At 48.7% G+C, this 22864-nt stretch overlaps 1 protein-coding gene across 1 annotated transcript in view; it reads left to right on the forward strand.

Moving 5' to 3' along the window:
• PPL (periplakin) overlaps positions 1-22864 on the forward strand; it is a 49087-nt gene that overhangs the window by 16423 nt on the left and 9800 nt on the right. The window contains exons 2-17 of the mRNA XM_006897469.1: positions 6405-6504; positions 8175-8329; positions 12450-12570; positions 13527-13652; positions 13744-13785; positions 15861-16022; positions 16327-16434; positions 16869-16964; positions 17908-18030; positions 18636-18782; positions 19440-19591; positions 19709-19806; positions 19924-20081; positions 21132-21310; positions 21394-21532; positions 22370-22563. Of these exons, the coding sequence (XP_006897531.1) occupies positions 6405-6504; positions 8175-8329; positions 12450-12570; positions 13527-13652; positions 13744-13785; positions 15861-16022; positions 16327-16434; positions 16869-16964; positions 17908-18030; positions 18636-18782; positions 19440-19591; positions 19709-19806; positions 19924-20081; positions 21132-21310; positions 21394-21532; positions 22370-22563 (2100 nt within the window). The remainder of the gene's footprint in view (positions 1-6404; positions 6505-8174; positions 8330-12449; positions 12571-13526; positions 13653-13743; positions 13786-15860; positions 16023-16326; positions 16435-16868; positions 16965-17907; positions 18031-18635; positions 18783-19439; positions 19592-19708; positions 19807-19923; positions 20082-21131; positions 21311-21393; positions 21533-22369; positions 22564-22864) is intronic.

A 22864-nucleotide genomic window follows, 5' to 3' on the forward strand; every position in this document is an offset into this window, starting at 1 on the left:
CTAATAAAATTTAATAAAAAATAAATAAATAAATTCAGGTGGGATAGACTCAAGGTCAAAGCAAAAACAAAAACAAAACAAATGGCAACCAGAGCCAAACAAAGTCACTACTGCCAGGCCACTTCCTACTCACAGCTGTTCTCTGGGACAGCATCTGCCTGCCCCACTGGGTCACCAAGCCTATAATCTTTATGGAAGCAGACTGCCTCCTCTTTCTCCTCGGAGTGGCTGGTGGGTTCAAACTGCCAAACTTTTGGTTTGAAGCTGGGTTCTTTAACCACTGTGCCACTAAGATTCTTTATCATTCCCATAAAAGCACAATGAATATTCACTGCATGAATGAATGGCTCATCTTATAACTTGTGATCCCTGTCATGAGCTGAAGACCCCTGGTGGCATATCTATTATATCTTGGACTGTCTGTCAACCTAAAGTTCACTGGTTCAAACCTGCCATCCCTTCTATGAGAGAGAGATGAAGCAGCCTTGGGAGGAGAGTCACTGAGAATTGGAACTGACTTGATGACCATGTGTTTGGATTTGTTTTGGGTACTGTGTGCTAGGTTGTTTATATTCCTTTGTGGAACAAGTGATATAAATGGTTCTTGAGCTTACTTTCTAACTGAAATGTTGAGGGTTCGAATCCTCCAAGGACACCTTGGAGGAAAGGCCTAGGAATCTACCAAAGCCAGTCTTTGAATCTTCACAGAGCATCTTTAGCTCTGATGCACAGGGTCCACGTGAGCTGGGGTGCACACAGCGGCAGCTGGCTGTTGAGCACCAGCTGTGTGTCTCTGGCCCTGTAGTGAGAGCTCAGAAGACAGCAGTGGCCCCTCTTTAAGATTCCTGAATCTGCACTGAGGTACCTGGTTGCTACATCAAATTTCCAGCTTAGTCCTAGCACCTCAAATTGTCTTGGAAATTCAAAGCAGATCTTTTCAGAAGTGATTCTGAACCATGCCACAAATCTCACCTAATGAGATAGCATTTGTTATGTTCATTTTACAGATGATGGAACTGAGGTTCCGAGATAACAAGCTAGGCTGCCATTTGGAAGGTAGTCAGGATTTAGACCCTATCTGCTTGGCCCCAGATATCAATCATCCCTCTCTGTCATCTGCTGCCAAACTGATCTTGGGTGGGTGTCAGCCTGCTCATCTGTGTAATGAGCAGCGGCTGCTTGATGACTTCTGAGGCAGCTCAAAGTGCCAGTGGTCACTGACCTGAAGACCTGTGTCCTGGTAAAACCTTTGAGGAGGGACAGAAGACAGGTTGTGTCACACTGCCTGTGTGCTGGTCCCCACCAGATGTACTGCCTCCTTCCCATCCCTGCCCTACCCTAAGGAAGAACACCTTGAATTCTCTTGCCCAGCCAGATGACTGTCATCTGCGTGGGTAGACAGGGGTGGGACAAGGGTAGTGGGAAGGGCCTATCTTGGCCCCCATCAGGAGACCTGACCGCCCATGGGTGCCACGTCTGGCCAACCTGGTGTAGCTCATCAGCAAGATGAAAAGCTGGACTGGTCCAGCCAGTTTCCAGCACTTTTGAGATCTGCGCCCCTCCTTGTGAGCTTCCGGCCCGTCCATGTCCCTGCAGCTCCTGCCACAGGGCCACCCAAAGGACCCACATGATGGATGGAGAGAGGAATACACCTTGAACCCAAGAGATGAAAGCCCAGAACGGATTCAGTATTTGATGCTGGGCTTGTGCAGCCAGAGCCTTGGGTTCAAATCCCAGCTCTGCTTTGCTTTCTGGTTCTGAGACGATAATCAGCTTCCCCAATTGTTCTGTGCCTCAATTTGTCTATCTGTAAAATTGGCATGGCAAGGCCACCTACTTAGGAACCTGATAGTATAGTGCATTACATGTCAGGCTGTTAACCAAAAGGTTAGAGGTTCTTATCCACCAGCTACTCCTTGGAAGACCTATTAGGAGTCTCTTCCCATTAAGATTAAGTGTTATCATTTTGGAAACCCAGCTGAAGGTTGTCATAAGTTAGAATCTACTTGATGTCAGTGGACTTTTCTGAGGCAAGAGGATTAAATGTGCTAAGAGCATGTGAATTGCTTACTCTGTGTGGTCACACAGTGAGAGGCCAGAGCATAGCTCCTTCTCTCAAATAGCAGTCACTAGGCTTCACCTCATGTGAATTGGAGGGTAAAAAGGCAGAACCGAGAAGGATGGGAAAGGAAGAAACATAATCCTTCTCATTTAGAAATTGTTCTTTCTTATTTTTTGGTTTTTCTTAATACTGTATTTACAAGTCAGAGTTTTTAAACATCTTATATCATTCACCCATATTTCACTTTATGACATTAATTATAGTCTCCACATTACAACAGGACCCTGTAAGTCTCATTTCACTTATCCTCTGTTCTACCCCTTCCTCCCTTCTGAACTTTCTGCCTAGTTAAATCCTGCCCTTTTGATCTTGGATGGTTGATTGTTCTAAGGAGTGAGAGCCTCTCTGATATTATTGCTCAGCTTATAGGCCTGTCTGTTGTTTGACTGAACATTGAACCACAGGGCTGAGTGTAGTTCCTGGCTCAGAGGCTTCAAAGGGCTTTGCAGGACTGGATGTGATTTCAGACACCAGAGATTTTGTGCTTTGGGGCAGTTTCATCACCCTGCTATTGTATTTAGCAGTCACCCACCAGTCCCTGTCCTCCTAGCCTCTGACAACCATGGTCACTTTCTCTTCTATGGATTTATTTCTTGTTCTTGTTGTTGATTGTTATCGAGTTGAGCACAACTCATAGTGACCCTATGAAAAAAAGGCCTGAAGCCTTTCTATAACTATCATTATTTATCAAAGTTTATAGAGTTTCCAGATGCACGTTGTTTAGGAAGTGGATGCAGCTCCTGCTTAGTCCAGGCAATTAAGAAGGGGATGAGGATGTGCAGGGGGAGGGGAGGATTAATCATGGAGTTGTACAATTTGATGGGGGGTGGTGAGGGAAATTGGAAGAATCTGTCCTGAAAAACGATGTATTTAATGTTTATAAAAAAACTAGCATAATTTTTTAAAACAAGAACTCATTTAAAAAATTGAAAAAATAAAAATAATTTTTTTAAAAAACCAAGGGAATACCTCTGAAATATTGCAGGTTCCACCCACATAATTAAGCATGTGTCCCAATATCCCGAGCCACTCACACTTTTTTGGTTCCCAGCATGTTTGCACTAGACTGTGCTCTATGAATTGTGCATGATGGAAAAGTTGGAAATCTTTTGAGAATTACCAAAAATGGGACACAGAGACAACAAGTGAGTACCTGCTTATCAGAAAAATGGTGCCAACAGACTTGTCTGATGCATGGTTTCCACAAACTTTGTAAAAACATGTAAGATGCAATAAAATGAGGTGAATCTTTGGCAGTAGGAAACACATAGACTATTATGGACATTGATTTTGGAATTTAGATGCACTCTTACTGATTGTGCTTGGCCATACAAGTTCATATCCTTGAAGATGTATCATGGGGGTGTTGCAACCTAGAAGACACAAATTTAACTAACAAGTTATAAGTACATGAGTCAAAAATTATGGAAAAGTAAAAGAAAAGATTCTTTCATTGTTTTACAAACCCTCCCCCAGGTCCCCTCCACCATGCAGCCCCCGCTCTAGACTCCTGCGATGACAGAAATACCCAGTCACATATCTCTTTTAAATAGTTTTCTCCCTCCTCTGTTCCAGTGCAGTATACACTATTGAACCCATCTTACTCAGTCTCTCCCCAACCCCGAGGTTAGTCCCATTCTACAACAGTGGCATCATGCAATACTTGTCCTTCTGTGACTGGGATATTTCACTCAGCATAATGTTCTCCAGAGTCAACCATTTTGAGTAACATTGCATGAGTTCCTTGTTTTTTAATGCAGCATAGTATTCCATTGTGCGAATACACCACAGCTTCTCCAGCCATGCGTTTGTTGATGAGCACCTATGTGCCCAAGTCTATGTGTTTCCTACTGCCAAAGGGGCCCTTTAGAGTAGTGAGAGAAGATCTTCACCCTAAAACCCACAGCGTCCCTTTTCAGCAGGAAGTAGCTAAGAGAATACGCCATCCCCTTTTCCTTATGAATCAGGGTGAAGTCTCTCTCAGGGAGGAGTGATAGGGAATGACAAAGGACATACTGACAGAGGAGATTAATCAGAACTGACTTTGACAAGCACTGTGGCAATTGGACAGTTAAAACAGACATTCAGATGGCGGGGAAGAAGAACAAACTGGGGAGGAGGGTAGAGAGAATGGTGCAGCAATGAAGGAATGAAAACCCAAAATCCCGGTAAATGTTCATTAAAACTAATAAAATTTAATAAAAAAAAATGAGGTGAATCTGTAGATGGAATCATGTCCCATATGGCCTTTGGTGTCTGATGTCTCTCATTCAGCATCATGTGCAAAGCCTATCTATGTTAACAACTATGTATCAGAAGCATATTCATTTTTGTAGCTAAGTAATACTTGGCTAGAATATACTTTTTAAAATATACTGCATTTTGTTTATCCATTCATCTGTTGATGGACACTTGCTTGTTTCCACTTTTTGAGTATTGTTATAGGACTTGTTATTATATTTAATTGTTCAGCTATTATGAATAAAACTGCTAATATATTTAACTTGATGCTACTATTATTGTTGTTATTGTATACCATTGAATCAGAACTGACCCATAGCTAACTCTCCAAGGAGTTTTTAGAGGCAGTAAATCATATGGGAGGAGATTACCCATTCTTTTCCCGCGGAGCAGCCTTTGGGATTGTAGCTATCTTCTTATCACTAGGCCACCAGAGCTACATAATGCTATTATTAGGGTTTACTTTTTTTAGAGAACTTCCAGCTGTTTATTTCATCATTTTATGCTCCCACCTGTAATGCCTGAGGGCTCAAATTTCTCCACATCCTCCCCAACATTTGTTATTATCTTTCTTTGTAATCCTAGCTGGGCCTTCTCACTTGCTCACCCATTGCATCAAGTCAGAACCAACTCCCAGGTGAGCCTCCAGAAGGTTTTCAGGAGGCCAGAAATGGCATGGGAGGTGACTGCCGCTCTTTCTCCCATGGAGCCACTGATGGCTCTGAACTACCAGAGAATTACCTTTGAGTTAGCAGCACAACACCAAGCACACACACAGATACACACAGACATACATACACAAAGAGACAGAGACACAGATATCTAAACAGAGACCCACAGACAGACATACAGACACAGAGGTACACACAGAGACAGAGACAGATGCATAAAGACATATGGACACAGACATAGATACATGCACAGAGACACACAGTCATGTCAACACATATGGACACAGCTACATACACAGACAGACATACACAGGCACAGAGACACACACATAGACACAGAGGCACACACAGACAAACAGACACACAGGCATATAAACACACAGAGAGATACACACAGATGTACACACAAAGACATATAAACACAGACACGCAGAGACAAACACATAGGCACAGAGACACACAGACAGAGACATACACAGTAGAGACACACAGCCACACACACACACACACACACACACACACACACACAGCTTTGGAAACTCTGATGGAAGATTGTAGAGTCAGCATTGACTCCACAGCAGGAGGAGGGTAAGGCAGGGCGATGGCTTAATGTATGAGGTGTTTGAGGGGGGAGAGGATGATGAAAATCTTTTAGAAGTAGTGATAGTAGTTGTATAACTCTGTGAACATACCAAACCCATTGAATTTTACAATGTGAAAGGGTGAATTTTACAGTGTGTAAACTAAATCTCAGTAAAACCTAAGAAATAAAAGGTGACATGCTGTCCCAAGTGTGCATCTGGAAAACATCTTGCTGAGTGAAATAAACCAAAATTCATAGAAATCAATTCTGATACCTGGCAAAATCCCGTTGTTTTGAACCTCTGAATCTTTATGGGAGACGCCTGTCCATCTTTCTCCCTCAGGTTGCCTGTGAGTTCTAAATAAACAGGTTCCAAAAGGACAGTTAATAGATGATCTAATACTGGTACAAGCTGACCCTCCAGCAGGTTTTCACATTTAAATTGCAGAGCAGGAGACTGCCCATCTTTCTCCTGCGGAGCAGCTGGTGGATTCGAACCACGTGCAATTTGGCAGTGCAACTTCTTACCACTAGACCACCACTAGAGCTCCCTCATTCTTTAGTAAGGTCATCTAATAATCTATAGGACCTACACCCAAAAAAATGTTGGTTGTATATTCTTCTTCTAATGGCTCCAGTGATGCTGCCTGTGGACATGTTCCACCCTAGAGGGTGAACTTGAGTGGCTTCAGCTGCTACCCTCATGTGACATTCAGTGAGGGCTGGGGAAGCCACCCTGTACTATCTGCTCCACTCACCTGTTCCACCCACCATCTGCCCTTTGCAGCATCTCTAACAAGGAGCTGTCAGAGTTGATTGAACAGCTGCAGAAGAATGCAGACCAGGTGGAGAAGAATATCGTGGACACAGAAGCCAAAATGCAAAGTGTGAGTGTCCCTTGGGCCCAGCCAGCCCTGCACCTCCCAGCCCAGACCCACATTATCCAGCCTACTCTCGTTCCTGCTGCAAACCTAGGTCCCAGGAAGTACCTTTCTTCAATGGAACAACTAGTTCTCACCCCTTGGGGCAAATGGTCATGTGGGAGATATTGCTGATTGTTATTACTATATAGGGAGCTCCTGACATTGCATGGAGGGGCTAAAGATGCTATTTAAAACCTGAGAGTCAAGACAGCCATGGTGGATCACTCCTGTGCCAGTGGTGATGATCCCCATGTCAGGGGTGAGGACGTGAGGACAGCAGGCAGATGGTCCCTCTGTCAGTGGTGATGATGTGAGGACAGAAGGTATGGGTCCCCATGTCAGTGGTGATGATGTGAGGACAGAAGACATGGGTCCCCATGTCAGTGGTAATGATGTGAGGACAGCAGACAAATGATCCCTGTGTCAGGAGTGATGATGTGAGGACAGCAGACATGGGTCCCCATGTCAGTGGTGACGATGTGAGGATAGCAGGCAGATCTTCCACCTGTCAGCAGCAGGAAAACTTGTGTTCGGCAGTACCCTGCCCTTCTCTTATCAGGGAGCCACTTGTGGCTGTGGCACAAGTAGCACTAGGGTTGCACCAGTTCTGTTAATACAGCATGAAGATGGTCTGCATTGTTGACTCACTATGACCCCACACTCATCAGCAGAATGCCCTGCCTCCATCCTCGTGGTTTGGACCCTGTTGGACCCTTTGTCATGGCCACTTGCCAGTCCCTCTTGCTGATGACCTTCTTATCCTTTGCTTCCCTTAACTTTTTCACACTTGATGTCTTCATCCTAGAAATGCCCATCCTTTCCATGTGGTCACAGATTTTTTTAAGAGTTCCAGCCAGCTGTTTTGGGGGAATTGCCATAGATTTCTGTTGTGTGCTGTAGTCTCATGATTAGAGTGAGGATGTGCATTTGTGGCAGAAAATGACAGCCATCCCGCATGGTTCTTCCCAGCCAGTACTATTGAGATGGCTATGATCCGGCCACTCTCACCCTTCTTAGCTCTCCCCTGGCCATAGTCCCTGGACAAGACTCCTCCAGAGTGAGATGTCCTCTTTGTACCTCAGCAGCTGCCCAGTGAGAAGGCTTGCTTTCCAATACAACCTCCATCCCGTCCACATTCTAAAATTAACCCATGACCTCGAGTGCTCAGCACATCTTCAGGTCAGTGAGTGATGACGGTGAGTGGGCCAGATAAAATTCCTCCCTAGTCAGGGACCATGCTGGCCTGCTTTTTGAGGGGTGGCAGAACGGGAGCCAACCCAGTGGCCCTCAGCCCAGAAGGCTTCCCTTGGGGTATCCAGGGCCCCTCCATATCCCTGGCCCTTAGAGAGGCTGGGAAGATGACCACAATGGCTTGGTTTACAGCTAGCCTCCACTGTCTGCCAGACACTGATCACTTCGCTCCCATCTGTCTTTTTTCCTTCTTTCATCTGTCCCTCCCCTCCCTTTCCTCCTTTATGGAAGTCATTAAATGCTCTGTGTCAAAGACCAGAGAAGGAGGGATCCCCACTACTAGGCCCCAGTGGGTGCTGGGCAGTTGTGGGCATCACCTGCTAGCTACTTTCCAGCCTCCGTGAGCCCTAGCTCACTGTCCTTTCTCTCTTGTGACCTCGTAGGACCTGGCCCACCTCCAGGAGGGAGGACAGACAGAGCACCGGGAGGTGGCCCTGCAGAAAGTGTCAAACTCAGAAAAGCTGCTCTACGTGCTGGAGGCAGATGCAGCCATCGCCAAGCACATGAGGCACCCACAGGGAGACATGATTGCTGAGGAGTAGGTCCCACTCTTTGGCCCCAGGGAGCATGAGGGGGCTACAGGGCGCTGGTTGAGGGGCTGCCAGGTGCTGGCCAAGGGGCTGCAGGGTGCTGGCCAAGGGGATGCCAGGTGCTTGCTTAGAGGCTAACAGGTGCTGGCCTAGGGGCTGCAGGATACTGGCCAAGGGGCTGCCAGATGCTGGTTGAGGCACTCAGCACTCAGGAGTGAGCCAAAGGCTGTGAGCACCCTAGTCAGGGGCATTTGGGAGGGCCAAGCAGACACTCAAGAACATTGCTGGTACCACAGGTAAGCACTTAGCTAGCCAAAAGGTCAGTAGTTCGAACCCAGGTTCAAACCAAGGGTTCTTCTGGTGGTCTGCTCCCATGAAGATTGCAGCCAATAGAGCCCCCAGAGCGATTCTATTCTGCCATGTAGGGTTGCTGTGAGTCAACATTAGAACAACAGTCAAATACTAACAAAGCCTGGTGGTATAGCAGTTAAAGTGCTCAGTTGTGCTCTTCTCCTGCACTCAGTGCACCCCATGCCTGCTCCTTCACTGCATCCTACTCCATGGCCAATAACAAGCACGTCTTCATCACCATCAAGCTGGATGGCGTGCAGTGTGGCCTGGAGGCGACATCATCAAGAGCTTTGGGTAGAAGGAATTTCACCTTGTGGCCATGAAGCTTCAAAGACCACCTATTCTGGGGCTGGTGAAGTACATGAATTTGGAACCAGTTGTGGCCGTGGTCTAGGAGGGGCTGAATGTTATGAAGATTGGCTGAGTGATGCTCAGAGACCAACTCTGCAGATTCTAAGCCAGGCACCATTCGTGGAGACTTATGTTTTCAAGTTGGCAGGAACATCATCCATGAGCCAGTAAAAAGTGCGAGGAAGAAATCAGTCAGTGGTTTAAGCCAGAGGTTTGACTGACTACAAGCCTTGTGGCCATGACTGGACCTATGAATAAGAGGCAAAGAAAGGCAGCAGCCTCCCAGTTAAGAGATCATTCCATGTGCTCCTGTACACAGCTCTTCATTTCAGGGTTGGAAAGAGGAGGCTTGAGGATCCTTTTCTAAAGCACATTTACCAAGGTAGTCTTTAGAAACTCAGGGGCAGAAGGAGTGCTCTGTTGCTAATGAAAAGGTCAGAGGTTTGAGCCCACCAAGGGAGCAAGATGGTGCAGGTGCTTCCACGCAGACACACTCATTCACCACCGCAGTCATTCCCACTCAGGGCAACCCCGCACCAGACTTCCACAACCATCAGTCATAATGGGAGGAGAATGCTCCTCTTTCTTCTGCAGTCACTGGTGGATTCGGATCCCTGGAGGCTTTGGATTATAGTACAGGACCCTATAGACCATACCACCAGAGCTCCAGTCAATAAAGATGATTGTTGTTACACACAGTCAAGTCAGAACCAACTCAAAGCTGACCCTCCAGCGGGTTTTCAGCGGCTGAAATTGCATAGGAGGAGACGGCCCATCTGCAGAGTAGCTGGTGGATGAAAACTGCATGCCTTTGTGTTGATAGCACAATTCCTCAGCCACCAGGCTACCAGAACTCCCTTTGTAAAGATTATAGCCTTGGACACAAAGTTGTATGATGCAGAATCCACTTAATGACAATGAGTTGTTATTTTAAAAAGAAGCCATCCCTCCCACTTGGCCCCGCTCACTCCCGCATGTACCTCAGCCACAGCCCCCTCTGCCCCCAGGCCTCCCAAAGGGAAAAAAGAAAAGAAGCCCTGGTTGTACAGTGGTTAAATGCTCAGGTGCTAAACAAAAAGTCAACAATCCCAACCTACGAGCACTGCCTAGAGAGGGATGTCAGCCTGCTTCTCTAACCTTGGAAGTCCTGTGAGGCTGTCCTGCTCTGACCCACAAGGTCACTGTGAATCACAGTGGATTCCATGGCTGTGGATTTGCTGGTCTGCACAAGTTGATGTGAAGGATTAACTGTAAGGTTGGCACTGAAGTCTACCAATCTCCTGACTAGCCAGCCATTGTAAACCCCCTGAGGCACTGGGCTCTGTTGCCATATGCAGGATCACCCTGAGTTAGATTTGACTCCATAGCATGTAGCTAGCTGGATACCCCACATGTGTCAAGCAACTTCCCTGTCCACATAACAATTCATTTCACAGCTGAGGGGGCCAAGGATCAGGGGAGATGATGTGTCTTGCTCTGATCATCTGTGGCTATAGTCCCCTTAGTCCACACACTGTCGCTACAGTTCCACTGGGCTTCCTGGCAACAAACTGTGCTCATCTCTGGAACTTCAACTCCAAAAATCTACTGATGTCCAACCTAACTCCAGTACCCCCCTGACTCCAGTACCTACCCCACTACAGTACCCCCTTGACTCCAGTACCTACCTGATTCCAGTTCTCCCCTGACTCCAGTGCCCCCCCGGACTCCACTACCCTTCTGACTTCTCTACCTGACTCTAATACCCCTCTGACTCCAGTACCCTCCTGAGTCCACTACCTACTTGACTCCAGTACCCCTCTGATTCCAGTGCCCCACTGACTCCACTACCCTTCTGACTCCTCTACTGACTCCAATACCCTCCCTGACTCCAGTACCATCCTGACTTCAGTACCCCCTCAACTCCAGTACCCCATGACTCCAGTATCCCCTACTGATTGCACAACCCACCTGACTCCAGTACTCTCCTGAGTCCATTACCTACCTGACTTCAGTAGCCCCCTGACTCCACTACCTGCCTGACCCCAGTAACCCCCTGACTCCAGTTCCCCCTGACTTCAGTACCCTGACTCCATTACCTGACTCTGATACCCCCTGACTCCACTACCCCCCTGACTGCACTACTCACTTGAGTCCAGTACAACTCCTGACTCCAGTACCCCTGACTCCAGTTCCCTCTGACTCTACTCCCTACCTGACTCCAGTACACCCCTGATTCCACAACTCCCCTGACACCCCTATCACCTTGACTCCACTACCTACCTGACTCTAGTACCCCTTGACTCCATTACCTATGTGACTTCAGTAACCCCTGATTCCAGTACCCACCTAACTCCTGTATCTACTACTTGGCTCTACTACCCCCTTGACTACAGTACCTAACTGACTTCAGTACTTATCTGACTCCAGTACTCCCCTGACTCCAGTACCACAGAGCTATGCTGCAGGACAGAGAAGAACTGCCCCATAGGGTTTCCAAGGCTGGCACCTTGATAGGAGCAGGATTCTTCATCTTTCTCCCTCAAATTGGCTAGTGGGTTCAAATCACCAGCCTTCCAGTTAGCAACCAGATGCTTTAACCACTGTCCTGCCCGAGCTGCTTCTTCTGTCCATACAATTCAGCTATATAATGGAATAACGCTACAATGTGAATAAACCTCCAAAGTACTATGCTAACTGGTGAAAAAGCAAAACAAAAAACTCAACACATTGCCATGGAATCAGTTACAATCCATAGCCACCCTGTAGGATAGAGTAGACCTGCCCTGTAGGTTGTAAATATTTGGGTTTTTAAGAAAGTTTAGAGAGAACTTGGATTTCCATTCATTCATTGTTGCACATTTTCCTCCCTAAGATTGTAAATGTTTATGGAAGCAAATTGCCTTTTCATTCTCCCAAGGAGCAGCTAGTGGGTTTGAACCACCAACCTTTTGTGCCATCCACTGCACCACTAGGGTTCCTTTGGCCTAGATATGAGTGGGAATTGACTCAATAACAGTGGGATTTGGGACAAGTGCTTCAGTTTAGATGCATATAGACCAACATTCACTCTATTATCAACCCAACCTAATCTCTACCCTGATCCAAGGTAGGGTCAAATCTTTCTGAGACCCATGACCCTTCTGTACTTGTCCCTGTTACAGCACCACATTGAGTCATGGGTCTGGATGCTTCCCCAGAACACAGTTATGTGTTCACTGGACTTCAGAGGTTTCCAGAACCATCTACAGTTCTACACAGTGGGCCCTGAGGGACATTGATGGGAAATAGAAGGATGGATTAGGGCAGTGGATTGGAAGAATGGTGGGAGGATTGGGAGCAAGAGGTTTGACTGAGTGGTGGTCTGAGGGTGGGAGTCCTCTCCAGGGTCTGGACGGTGCCCTGCCCACAGGGCCTGCTGATCAGGTGACCTCTGTCCCCTCTCAGTATCCGGCAGTTAAGAGAGCGTGTAACCAACCTCCGAGGCAAACACAAGCAGATCTACAACTTGGCAGTGAAGGAGGTGGACCCTCAGGTCAACTGGACAGCCTTGGTGGATGAGAAGCTGGTATATCTGGTGGGACTCCAGGCCAGAACTGGGGAGGGGCTGTGTGTGTGGACAGATCCTTGATAGGTCCTATCCAAGAGGCTCAGAGAGGCATAGTGCCCAGGCCAGCATCACACAGGAGGGGCTCATATCTGCACCCCACTAGGCCAGCCCTTTTAGCTTCCATAAAAGGCAGTCAGTATCCATCCTGGATCATTTGAGGGGGAGGTTCAGTGGCCAGACATCTGGACAGTAGACAGGGAAGTAGACTTATGGAAGCCTCCAGTCCAGTCAGGTTTGTTTTTAGGAGTTTGTTCTATATCTCTCCCCTTCTGCCAGGGCTATCGCTTGCGGTTGGTCATGATAGTGGAGCACCATCCAGCTCTAGTCTCAAAGCAGATTAAGCTGCAATGACTCATGTGGATGATTAGTCTTGAAGACTAGCTTCTTCTTGGGGTCTCTCATTTTCTTCTCTCTTTGGCTCTGGCAAGTAGAGATCAATAGTTGTATCTTGGGTAACAGAGCCTGGCAGACAGGTTTGAGGGGACAGGAATGTATCATCTCATATTTCAGATGCACAGCAGGGTATTGGTCATGTGTAGAAGAAGAAGCTGGTCCACTCTTCCTAGGCCTTCCTTAACCTGGAGATACAAATCCGGATGGTCCTAGCTCCCTTAGTCTGTGTCCTCTTTTCTACGGATACAGTCCTATGGGCTTAGGATTTACCCTACTCCAGGATGACTTCAGGTTAACTGGTAGCACTGCAAAGACTATTTTCAAACAAGGTCACCATCGCAGGTACTGGGGTTAGGTAGGACTTTAGAAGGTCCTTTTGGGGACACAGTCCAATTCCTACCAGTGTCCCTCACAGAGATCACTGCATTTATGCCCTATAGTGGGTTGACTCCAGGTCCAGGGCTGAGAGCAGAGGGTCTGAGGGGGACAGGCTGCTGAGCCTGTGTCACCCCTGTACTCAGGACAAGCTGAGCAGCCAGAGCTTTGGGACAGAGTTGCCACTAGTGGACCACCAGGTGGAACAGCACAACATCTTCCACAACGAGACAAAGGCCATAGGGCTGCACCTTGCCACAGACGGGGACAAGGTAAGGGGAAGAGGGGTCTGAACAAGGAGGGAGGGAGAGAGAAACTCAGGATAGAGGCTGATCCCTAACCTGTGCCCTGCTCCGTCCCCAGGAACAGAACCGTGAGCTTCAGGCCAAGTACCAGAAACTGCTGGTGAGAGGGGTTCCGGGGGTGACATGTTACCTACCAAGAAGGAATAAGAGCATGGGAGGTGATCAGAACCCAGGGTCATGCCAACAAGAAGCATCTTTTTATTTCTGGAAATTTTTCTTTCAAAAATTGTATGTTCTGGAAAAATGTCTAAGGAAAGTACTGTACATTCACACGGTGGAGTTACTGTGTATGATTTAAACATTATCGAGGATTCATGAAATACTGTACCACATGGAGGAAACTAGAACAAATTCTGCTGAGTGGCTTAAGTCAGACCCGAGAGGATAGTTATGGTCTAAGACCACTGATATAAACTCAGTCTCATAAAACCATTATTGTAAAAATAGAAGGATAATTAGTAAAACATGTAAGGAGGTCCCAGGGGAGAAGCAGAGCACAGGGGTGACCAGAGGATGGCCAGAGAGGAAATCATAGGGTCTCACAATTTGGTAAATGAAGGGAGGGGATAAAGGATATGAGAAAGATCTGGTGGGGACCTGAAAAGCAGCAGAGAGCAGTGCACTTGTCTGGGTGTTTCCAGAACCTTCCACAGTTCTGGGAACATAGAATAAGGCATGACGGAATGAGGCAGTAATTGGCAATTCTTTAACTTTCTGAGTCTTGAAGCTCTTATGAAGCCTCCAGTGACAGGTACTCATAAGGTGCATTAGGTGGCACTAGAACCTAAATCTCCCATATAAAGGGTGAGATTTCTACTGCAAAGCTGTCAGTGCTTCATTAAAAAAAAATAGTATAGGCATACAGTAAATATTTCATGTATTGTAGTGGATAAATCTGTTGCCAAGGACCTATTTAAAGTGCTGAGTAACAAGGATGTCACTTTAAAGACCAAGGTGCTCCTGCCCCCAACCTCCAAATATGAGGTATTTTCAGTTATCTCATATGCATGCAAAAGCTGGATAATGACTAAGAAAGAGAGTAGAACCATTGATGCCTTTTGAATTGTGTTGTAGAAGAATATTGAACATACCATAGCTTTCCAAAAGAACAAACAAATTTGTCTTGGAAGAAGTGATGTGAGAGAGCTCTTTAGAAAGAAAGACAGTGCATTCAAACTGCTGATCTTTCACTTTTCAATCAGCAGCCCAGCACTTCTTCCACTGCACCACCAGGGCTCCCCTAAGAATGCCAGCTGATGGCATGCTAATTGTCAGCACTACCCAGGGACTGTGTACATCCTGTACCAGTCATGTCTGACTCAGGTGACCCTCCACTGTGTTTCTCAGGATGTAAACCTGTGGGAGATTACTTCATCTTTCTTTCACAGAATGGCTGGTGTATTTGAACCACTGACATTTTGGTCAGCCAGACACCACTCCTACAGCACACTACCCTGTGTACACACTGACCAAACCAAAAACCCAAACCCACTACTGTGCTGGTTCTATTGATGCGTCTTCACAGTAAGCCTGTTGTAGACCAGGGCATGCACCATGCCACCAGGGATCCCATATATGTGCCAACAACAGTGATGCCAGCCTCTCACTGTCCTCCCTTCTCAGACAGCAATGTGTGGCTGTTCTCAGATCTCTAAAGGTTCATGATAAAAGTGAAATCTGAAGTTGTAGCTGCTAACATTTATTGAGCACTTAGTGTATGCAATGCCCTGTACCACAGGATGTCTGTCTATGGTTATTCTCATTTTACAGGCAGGTAAGATGAGGCTGTGAAGCTGTCAGTGCCATGAGGATTTTGTGTGTTTTATTGTATCCTGGTACCAGAGTAAGCCTTGGCACTGAGTGGACATTTGCTGAGTGAATGAGTGAATGAATGTCAGAAGGCTCCAGCTGTACATCCCTCCTGTCCCTCCATCCACAGATACTGTCACAGGAAAGGCAGCAGCACTTGAGCCCCCCATCTACTATCCCCCATCCTCCATTCCCATACACTGTCACAGATACACCTGAGTCCCCTTGTCCCTCCATCCACAGACACTGTCAGACAAGGCAGCAGGGCCTGAGCCCCCACCCCGTCCCTTATCCCCCATCCCCCATCCACAGACACTGTCACAGATAAGGCAGCAGCACCTAGCCTCACCCTGTCCCCATCCACAGGCGCTGTCACAGGCAAGACAACAGCACCTGAGTTCCCTGCAGGATTACATGCAGCGCTGCACTAATGAGCTGTACTGGCTGGACCAGCAGGCCAAAAGCCGCATGCAGTATGACTGGAGTGACTGCAACCTTGACTACCCCAGCCGCCGGCGCCAGTATGAGGTGGGCATGGGATCAGGGAGCAAGCAGAGGACAGTCAGGTGGGACAGAGACTCCTCTCCCCTATGTATATGCTGCTACAGGGCAGGAACCGGGGAAGCATCAGGATGAGCACAGGGTCAAGAGCAAACAGAGGGCAGCCAGGTGGGACTCTGAGTGCCCCCGGTGCCCACATATGTATATGCTGCTGCAAAGTGGGCACTGGGGGCTCAGGGAAGCACCTGGTAGGGTGGGCGGGGGGCAGAGAAGTGAGCAGAGGGCAGCCAAGTGCTAAGACATCCCCTCTAACCACATGTTCATGCTGCAGAACTTCATCAATCGGAACCTGGAATCTAAAGAGGAGAGAATCAACAAACTGCATAGCGAGGGAGACCAGCTGCTAGCAGCCGAGCACCCTGGGAGGAACTCCATCGAGGTCATCCTGTGTGCTGCATCCCTTATCTGTCTGTCTCTCCCTGTTTGACTATGTGCTTCTCACAGTCTGATTCCACTCCCTCTCAGCATCTTAAACATTTGTCACAGCCTGCCCCTGCTGAGTCCCAAGACCTCAGAAGCCCCCTACTTATAGGGCCTTTGTCTGTGCAGACACAGTTCCTATTTGTCTTTTGCACAAGAACAACCCAAGTATGATAATAAGAGGCCGATCTTCCTCTTGGATACACTCTATCCATTCCAGGTTGCTGGTCCAGGGTAACCTCTGATCGCTGCCCATTTCCCAGCCCCTGGGCAGAAGCTAGCAGGAGTATTATCAAATGACCCCAGGCCTGGGCAAATTATCAAGCATCTCCCTGGCCTGGTGTTTTCTGGGCCCCCAGTCACCCTACCAATTGTGCGGCATCCCTCCCCCAGGCACACATGGAGGCTGTGCATGCAGACTGGAAGGAGTACCTGAACCTGCTTATCTGCGAGGAGAGCCATCTCAAGTACATGGAAGACTACCACCAGGTACCTGGGCAGGTCTACTTGGCTCCCCTGTGGCCTTGGTTCCAAAAGCTTTGTGGGGGGTTCCAGGTCTTCATATGAGTAGTGGCTGATGTGGGCATACACTGGCATGCACAAGGGACTATCTGCATTCTCTCAAGGGGTTGGGGCCACAGAGTTGGGGAAGACAGGAATGTATGTTTTTAAATAGAACTGCTGCACAATGTAGTGTATAATACGTTGGGCTGCTAACCATAAGGTCTGTGGTTCAAGTCTACCAGCTGCTTCATGAAAGAAAGATGAGTATTTTCCTCTCATGAAGCTTTATCCCTGATGGATGGATGCTGAGTCAGAATCTGCTCTGTTTGATCGCAGTGGGTTTGGTAGTTTGGGGCTGAGTTCTTAAAACTGGCTCCTTGAGGGAAGCTTGAACTTGGGCATCTGGTGGCTTGGGGTATGAAGGACACAGGGACACGTACAGGTTTCAGAGCAGGCAGTCCTTTTGGAAGAACACCAATAGGTTGGCTTCTCCCTCATTCACCACAACTCCTGGGGCCTTCAGTAGCTAGATTTTTGGATTGTCAGCCCTTCCTTCTGAGGTGCCTCCAGCTAGATTTAGTAAGACAGCCAAATGTGTTAATCATTTATCCAATTTAGTAACCTGATGTACAGATAAACCAGATTGTGGTGAAGAGCCAAGGGGGAGGGTCTTCTTTCTACTGAGAACTGCAGTGAAAGTATCATATGAGCATGAGGCAGCCAAGCTCTGAGAGAGGAGTGGGTTAGAGAGGAGGCCCCATACTCTCTGAGGATGTGAGAGCTTGATGGAGGCTGCCTCAGCCAGTCCCGTGGATCAGGTGGGAGCCAGGTGAGTAGGCGCTCAGCCTACCTGTGCCTGAGCTTGGAGTCACAGCCAGGAGAAGGCCCAAGGGACTTCCCACTTATAATGAGGCCATCCATCCCCCAGTTTCACAAAGACATGAAGGATGCTCAGGAGCTGCTGCGGAAAGTGGACTCAGACCTGAACCAGAAGTACAGCCCTGATTTCAAGGACCGATATCAGATCGAGATGCTGTTACGAGAGCTGGATGTGAGTGATAGAATTCCCTGCCATGTCTATCTTTATTATATCACGCTGTGTCTATAACAGAAGTACCAGAAGGGGGTGGCCTTACCAAACAGGAATTTATCTTCTTGGTTTAGACTAGATGATGTCAGGGTGCTAGCTTTTGGTGAAGGCTCACTCTGTCAGCTGTGGGGAAGATCTTCTGGGGTGCACCTGATGTCCACGGAGAACTCCATGAGTCCTGGTATCAGTCTTCCCCTGGGTCTAAAAGCACCCTGAGTCTAAAGCCATGTTCCATTCTTGGATTTCTTTCTTGATGGAACAGAAGTCCCCTGACCTCTGCTCCCTTGTTTAATTTCTTCTGTATCCCAAAAGGAATCAACCCCAGATACAACCTAATCCTATAGAGGTGAGGATTTACAAGTCAGATGATTGTGTCAGCTCACACTATGGAGAATAATCACATCATCTAGACACTCATGCTAAATTGACTCTCTTTCTGGGGGACACAATTCAATCAGTAACACAACCTGTCTGCCACACTCACTGCCCCATCCCACAGGGGAGCTGTAGGTCTCACCTTGCTTCCTTTAGGTGTAAGGTCTCACCTTGCTTCCTTGCTCTGTCAGGACCAGGAGAAGGCCCTGGACAAGTATGAGGATGTGGTGCGGGGCCTGCAGCAACGAGCGCAGCAGGTCGTGCCCCTCAAATACCGGCGGGAGACACCCCTCAAGCCCATTCCAGTAGAGGCACTCTGTGACTTTGAGTGTGACGAGGTATACTGTTGCCCCTTAGCTGTTTTCTATCCCCGGAAATCTCAGCAACAGGGCAGCTGCTCCTTGGACCTCTAGCAACACTTTCAGGGACTTGTGTCTGTGCCCACCGCAGATATTTCTCAAGTGGGGGGCGGATGTACTCATCTGCCTGCCCCAGCTACCCTGGCCTTCTCTACCAACATGACAGCCTAAGATATTCCACCAAAGTCCCAGAGAAGGCTCCCATTGGCCTAATTTGGATCACATGTTCACTGTAAACCACTCCTAGTAGCTGAAGACACAGCTCTGCCATGAGTCAGGACTGTGCTGACTGGGATGGGGAGATGGACAGTAAGCATAGCTAATCAAGAGGTTGGAGGTTTTAATTCACCAGCTGCTCTATAGCTAAAAGATGTGTCAGTGTGCGTCAGTAAAGAATTGCAGCCTTGGGCACGCCAGGGCCAGTTCTACCATGTCCTACAGGGTCACAAAGATGGATCCAACTAGATGACAGCAGATCCCACTGATGTCTGCTCCCATCCCTGCATATCTTAGGGAGGGCCTGAGGCACCAGCTAAGAGCCTCCAGGCTTGGGAGGGAGTGGGCAGGTGGGGAGCTGGTGGGAGCCAAGGCAGCCTCTCTTGTCCTCTGACCATGGAGCCTGCCTTTGCCCTTCAGGGACCAATCTCAAGAGGCTACAGCTACACTTTGCAGAAGAACAACGGGGATTTCTGGGAGCTCACAGACAGTGCAGGGAACAAGCTGAATGCCCCAGCTGTCTGCTTCATGATCCCTCCCACTGACCCCGAGGCTCTGGCACTGGCTGACAGGTACCAGTGCCATGGAGGGAGCTGGCATGGGCTGATTCCCACTCCTAAGCCTGGGAAAGTTCCTATGTGAGTGGTGGTTGGCTGACGCCAAGGTCCCTCACTCCTCTGCCCTCTCAGCCTGGGCAGTCAGTACCAGAGTGTGCGGCAGAAGGCAGCTGGGAGCAAGAGCACCCTCCAGCAGCGGCATGAGGTCCTGAAGACAGAGAATCCTGGAGGTAGGTTCCAGAGTTCAGTCCACAACCTGGGAAGGTGAAGTGAATGGAGTATGTGTTCTAGGGATATCAGGGGCTGGGTAGGCTGGGCCAACTCTGACACTGTATTCTTCTTGGCAGATGCCTCGGACCTGCAGGGGCGGCAGCTACTGGCTGGCTTAGACAAGGTGGCCCGAGACCTGGACCAACTGGAGAAGGCCATCATGAGCATAATTCGACCCCCGCTGGAACAGGGTCAGGCTGTGCAGGACAGCGCTGAACGGGCCAAGGACATTAAGGTACCACAAATGGGGCCCAAAAGGCAAGCTCTGAGCTGGGGCATCTGGCTTTGTGGTAGGGGATGCCGGTCACACGTGGCCAGCCGACCTGCATCATGAGAATGTAGGCTGTCTGTCCCACATTCTGAGGACTCTGAGGACCCAAGTGGGTGGGGACAGTGAAGAGACCCTCCTCATAAAGGCCCTAGTAGCTGCCTTCATCATTGCCAGTCACAGCGCCTGTGTCAGAGGCCAGGAAGCCTTGTGAAAAGCACAGGCTCTCACAGGAAAGATAAGCCTTCACTGCAGTCAGTGACACTCTTTATTACAGCCAGCCCTTTGCGGTCAGAGGGTGGCATTCGCCCAGAAAGAAAGTTCAGAAGGAAGCAAAGGGAGGGTAAAGGGATGAATGGAGATGGGAATCACAGGAAGAAACTAGGAAGAGTATGATTACATAGTGTGTGTGTCATAGTTAAGCCATAAGCAAAATGCCTGTGAGTGGTTGTGTGCAGAACCAATTTGCTCTGTCAACTTCTCCTCAAATCACAGTAATAAACGGGGTATGGGATACACAAACATATATTTAAAAAAACAATTTGCTCTATAAACTTTCACCCAAAATCACAATAAAAAAATTTTTTAAGAAAATGACCTGAAGAGAGGCAAAAATCTTTTTTTTAAAAAAAATATTTAAAACATTTTATTTTCTTCCTCCAGTAGGCCACAAAACTGGAAAAAGTTTTTTCCAAGAACAGGTTCTTCAACTCCACTTAACTCAAATTTCATTCCAGTGGTTTCACCTCTCAGTAATGTAGTCTTCCAGGACAAAGATGAAGGGGGAAAACCCATTTTTTAAAAAGAAAACAAAACATAAGAATTTAGTTTCCAGGCTGGCATCCAAGACCCAGCTACCTCTTCGTCTTTGCCGAGCCTCCCAGCTGCTGGCACTGTCCCTTTGGTGTAGCACTCACTGCCCTCTCAGCATGCTAGCTGCTCCTAGTGTCCATCCAGCATGTCCTTGGAGGAGTGGCCCCTGTGCTGACCCCATACTGACTGCCTCTGGTCCCACAGGACATCACCAGTAAGCTGTTGCGCATGGAGCCCAAGAAGACACAGAGCACAGCTGAGTGTGAGGCCTTCATCTGGGCCCTCCCGCGCAGTGGCAGCGCACCCATACTCAGGGCCCGGCTAAACGACACCAATGCCAAATATGAGCACCTAGCCCAACTGCTGGACTTGGCCCAAGAGAAGTGGGTGGCAGGCAGGCCCGGGTGGGGTAGGGAGCAAGGGACTGGGAGGACGCTCCTGACTGTTTGCTGCCCATTATCCTCAGGGTGGACATTGCTAGCCGCCTGGAACAGCACCTGCAGCAGGGCCGGGAGCTGCTGGCCACATATGAGGGTCAGCTGGCCCGAGACAACACGGTGCCTGAGAGCAGCTCTTCCCTGGATGAGAAACATCAGGAACTAGTAGTGAGTTGCTGACCCTGGGGAGCCCTTCTTCTGAGCTGGATATGTCCTTCCAGCATAGCCCATCCCATTCCTTCCTGACAGAGAGGAGACCAAGGCCCCAGCCTCTGCAGTTTGGGAATGCCAGAGACCCACCAGGCCCATGTGGAGTTGACTCGCACAGGCCTCCTGGGGCTCTGGACATGATGGTGGCAGGCCAATGTCTTCTCTCCCGAGAAGGAGCTGGTGGGTTCCACCTGCTGAGCGCCAGTGGTTTGCAGCCAAGCACTCCCAGCACTATGTTGTCAGGACTCCAGGCCACTGCCAGGGGAGTCCACCAACTTGCTGTAACCCCATGGCTGTAGGGGACCAACTCATTGGATATACTAGGCCATCATCTTTACAGGAGCAGGTTTCAGCGGGCTTGAATTGCTGACCTGTCAGCTAGCTGCCCCCAGCACACACCACCCCAGGCTTCTGTGTAAATGTGTGTGCTAACAGCACTAACAGGGGTCTGGCAACTCATGACCCACACTCAGAGGCCCAAGGTCTGGGAGGACTGCAGAGTCTCAGATTTTAAATCAGATATCCACGTGGAGGCCCAGGCTCTCAATGCCTCTCCCCAAGTGGCAAAACAAACTGAAAACCAGCAGAGTGGACGAGAAACCGCTTCCTGCTGGTCTGCTCACTGAGTCCACACCTCCTGGCCTGCCTGGTATAGGCACAGTCCCTTAAACACAGCAGAAATGGTCACCAGGTGAGAAAAGGTTCTAGAGGTCCCTTCCAAATGTGGTTCCCTAGGCTCCAGGAGCTCTGACCACTGCACTTTTACTTTTTCCCACCCCACGTATTCCTGGGCAGGCCATGGCCTCTGAGCTTCACAGCAAGAAGTCCCTCCTGAGGGAGGCTGAACAAAGTCTGCAGGTGGCCAAGCAGTGCTCCAGTTCACTGGCCAGCCGCTTCCAAGAGCACTGCCCCGACCTAGAGCGCCAGGAGGCTGAGGTCCATAAGCTCGGCCAGCGTTTCGACAACTTGTGCCAGCAGATCCACTGCAGGTGAGCTGCGTGGCCATGGTGGGGGTCTGGTCACGAGCAGAAGTTGCCTTCTCGGGCTCAGCCACTCTGCCTTAAAGCCACCAGGGGGACCGTCCCCAGTCAGTGAAGGCTTGTTCTTGAAGCAGTAAGAAATTCTGTGATTATTATGATCAGTTCCTTCCACCTTATGTTACTTGTAAGTGCTGCCCACTCAACTGACTCACAGACAGCAGACAGCAACACTGCCCAGAGGTGCTGTACCCGGAATCTCCATCATGTTCAAGCTCATAGCTGCAGCTGCTGTGTCACTTCACCTCCCCAA

This window comes from Elephantulus edwardii, unplaced genomic scaffold (assembly GCF_000299155.1).
Source record: "Elephantulus edwardii isolate Elephantulus edwardi_28Jun2011 unplaced genomic scaffold, EleEdw1.0 scaffold00209, whole genome shotgun sequence".
NCBI lineage: Eukaryota > Metazoa > Chordata > Mammalia > Macroscelidea > Macroscelididae > Elephantulus > Elephantulus edwardii.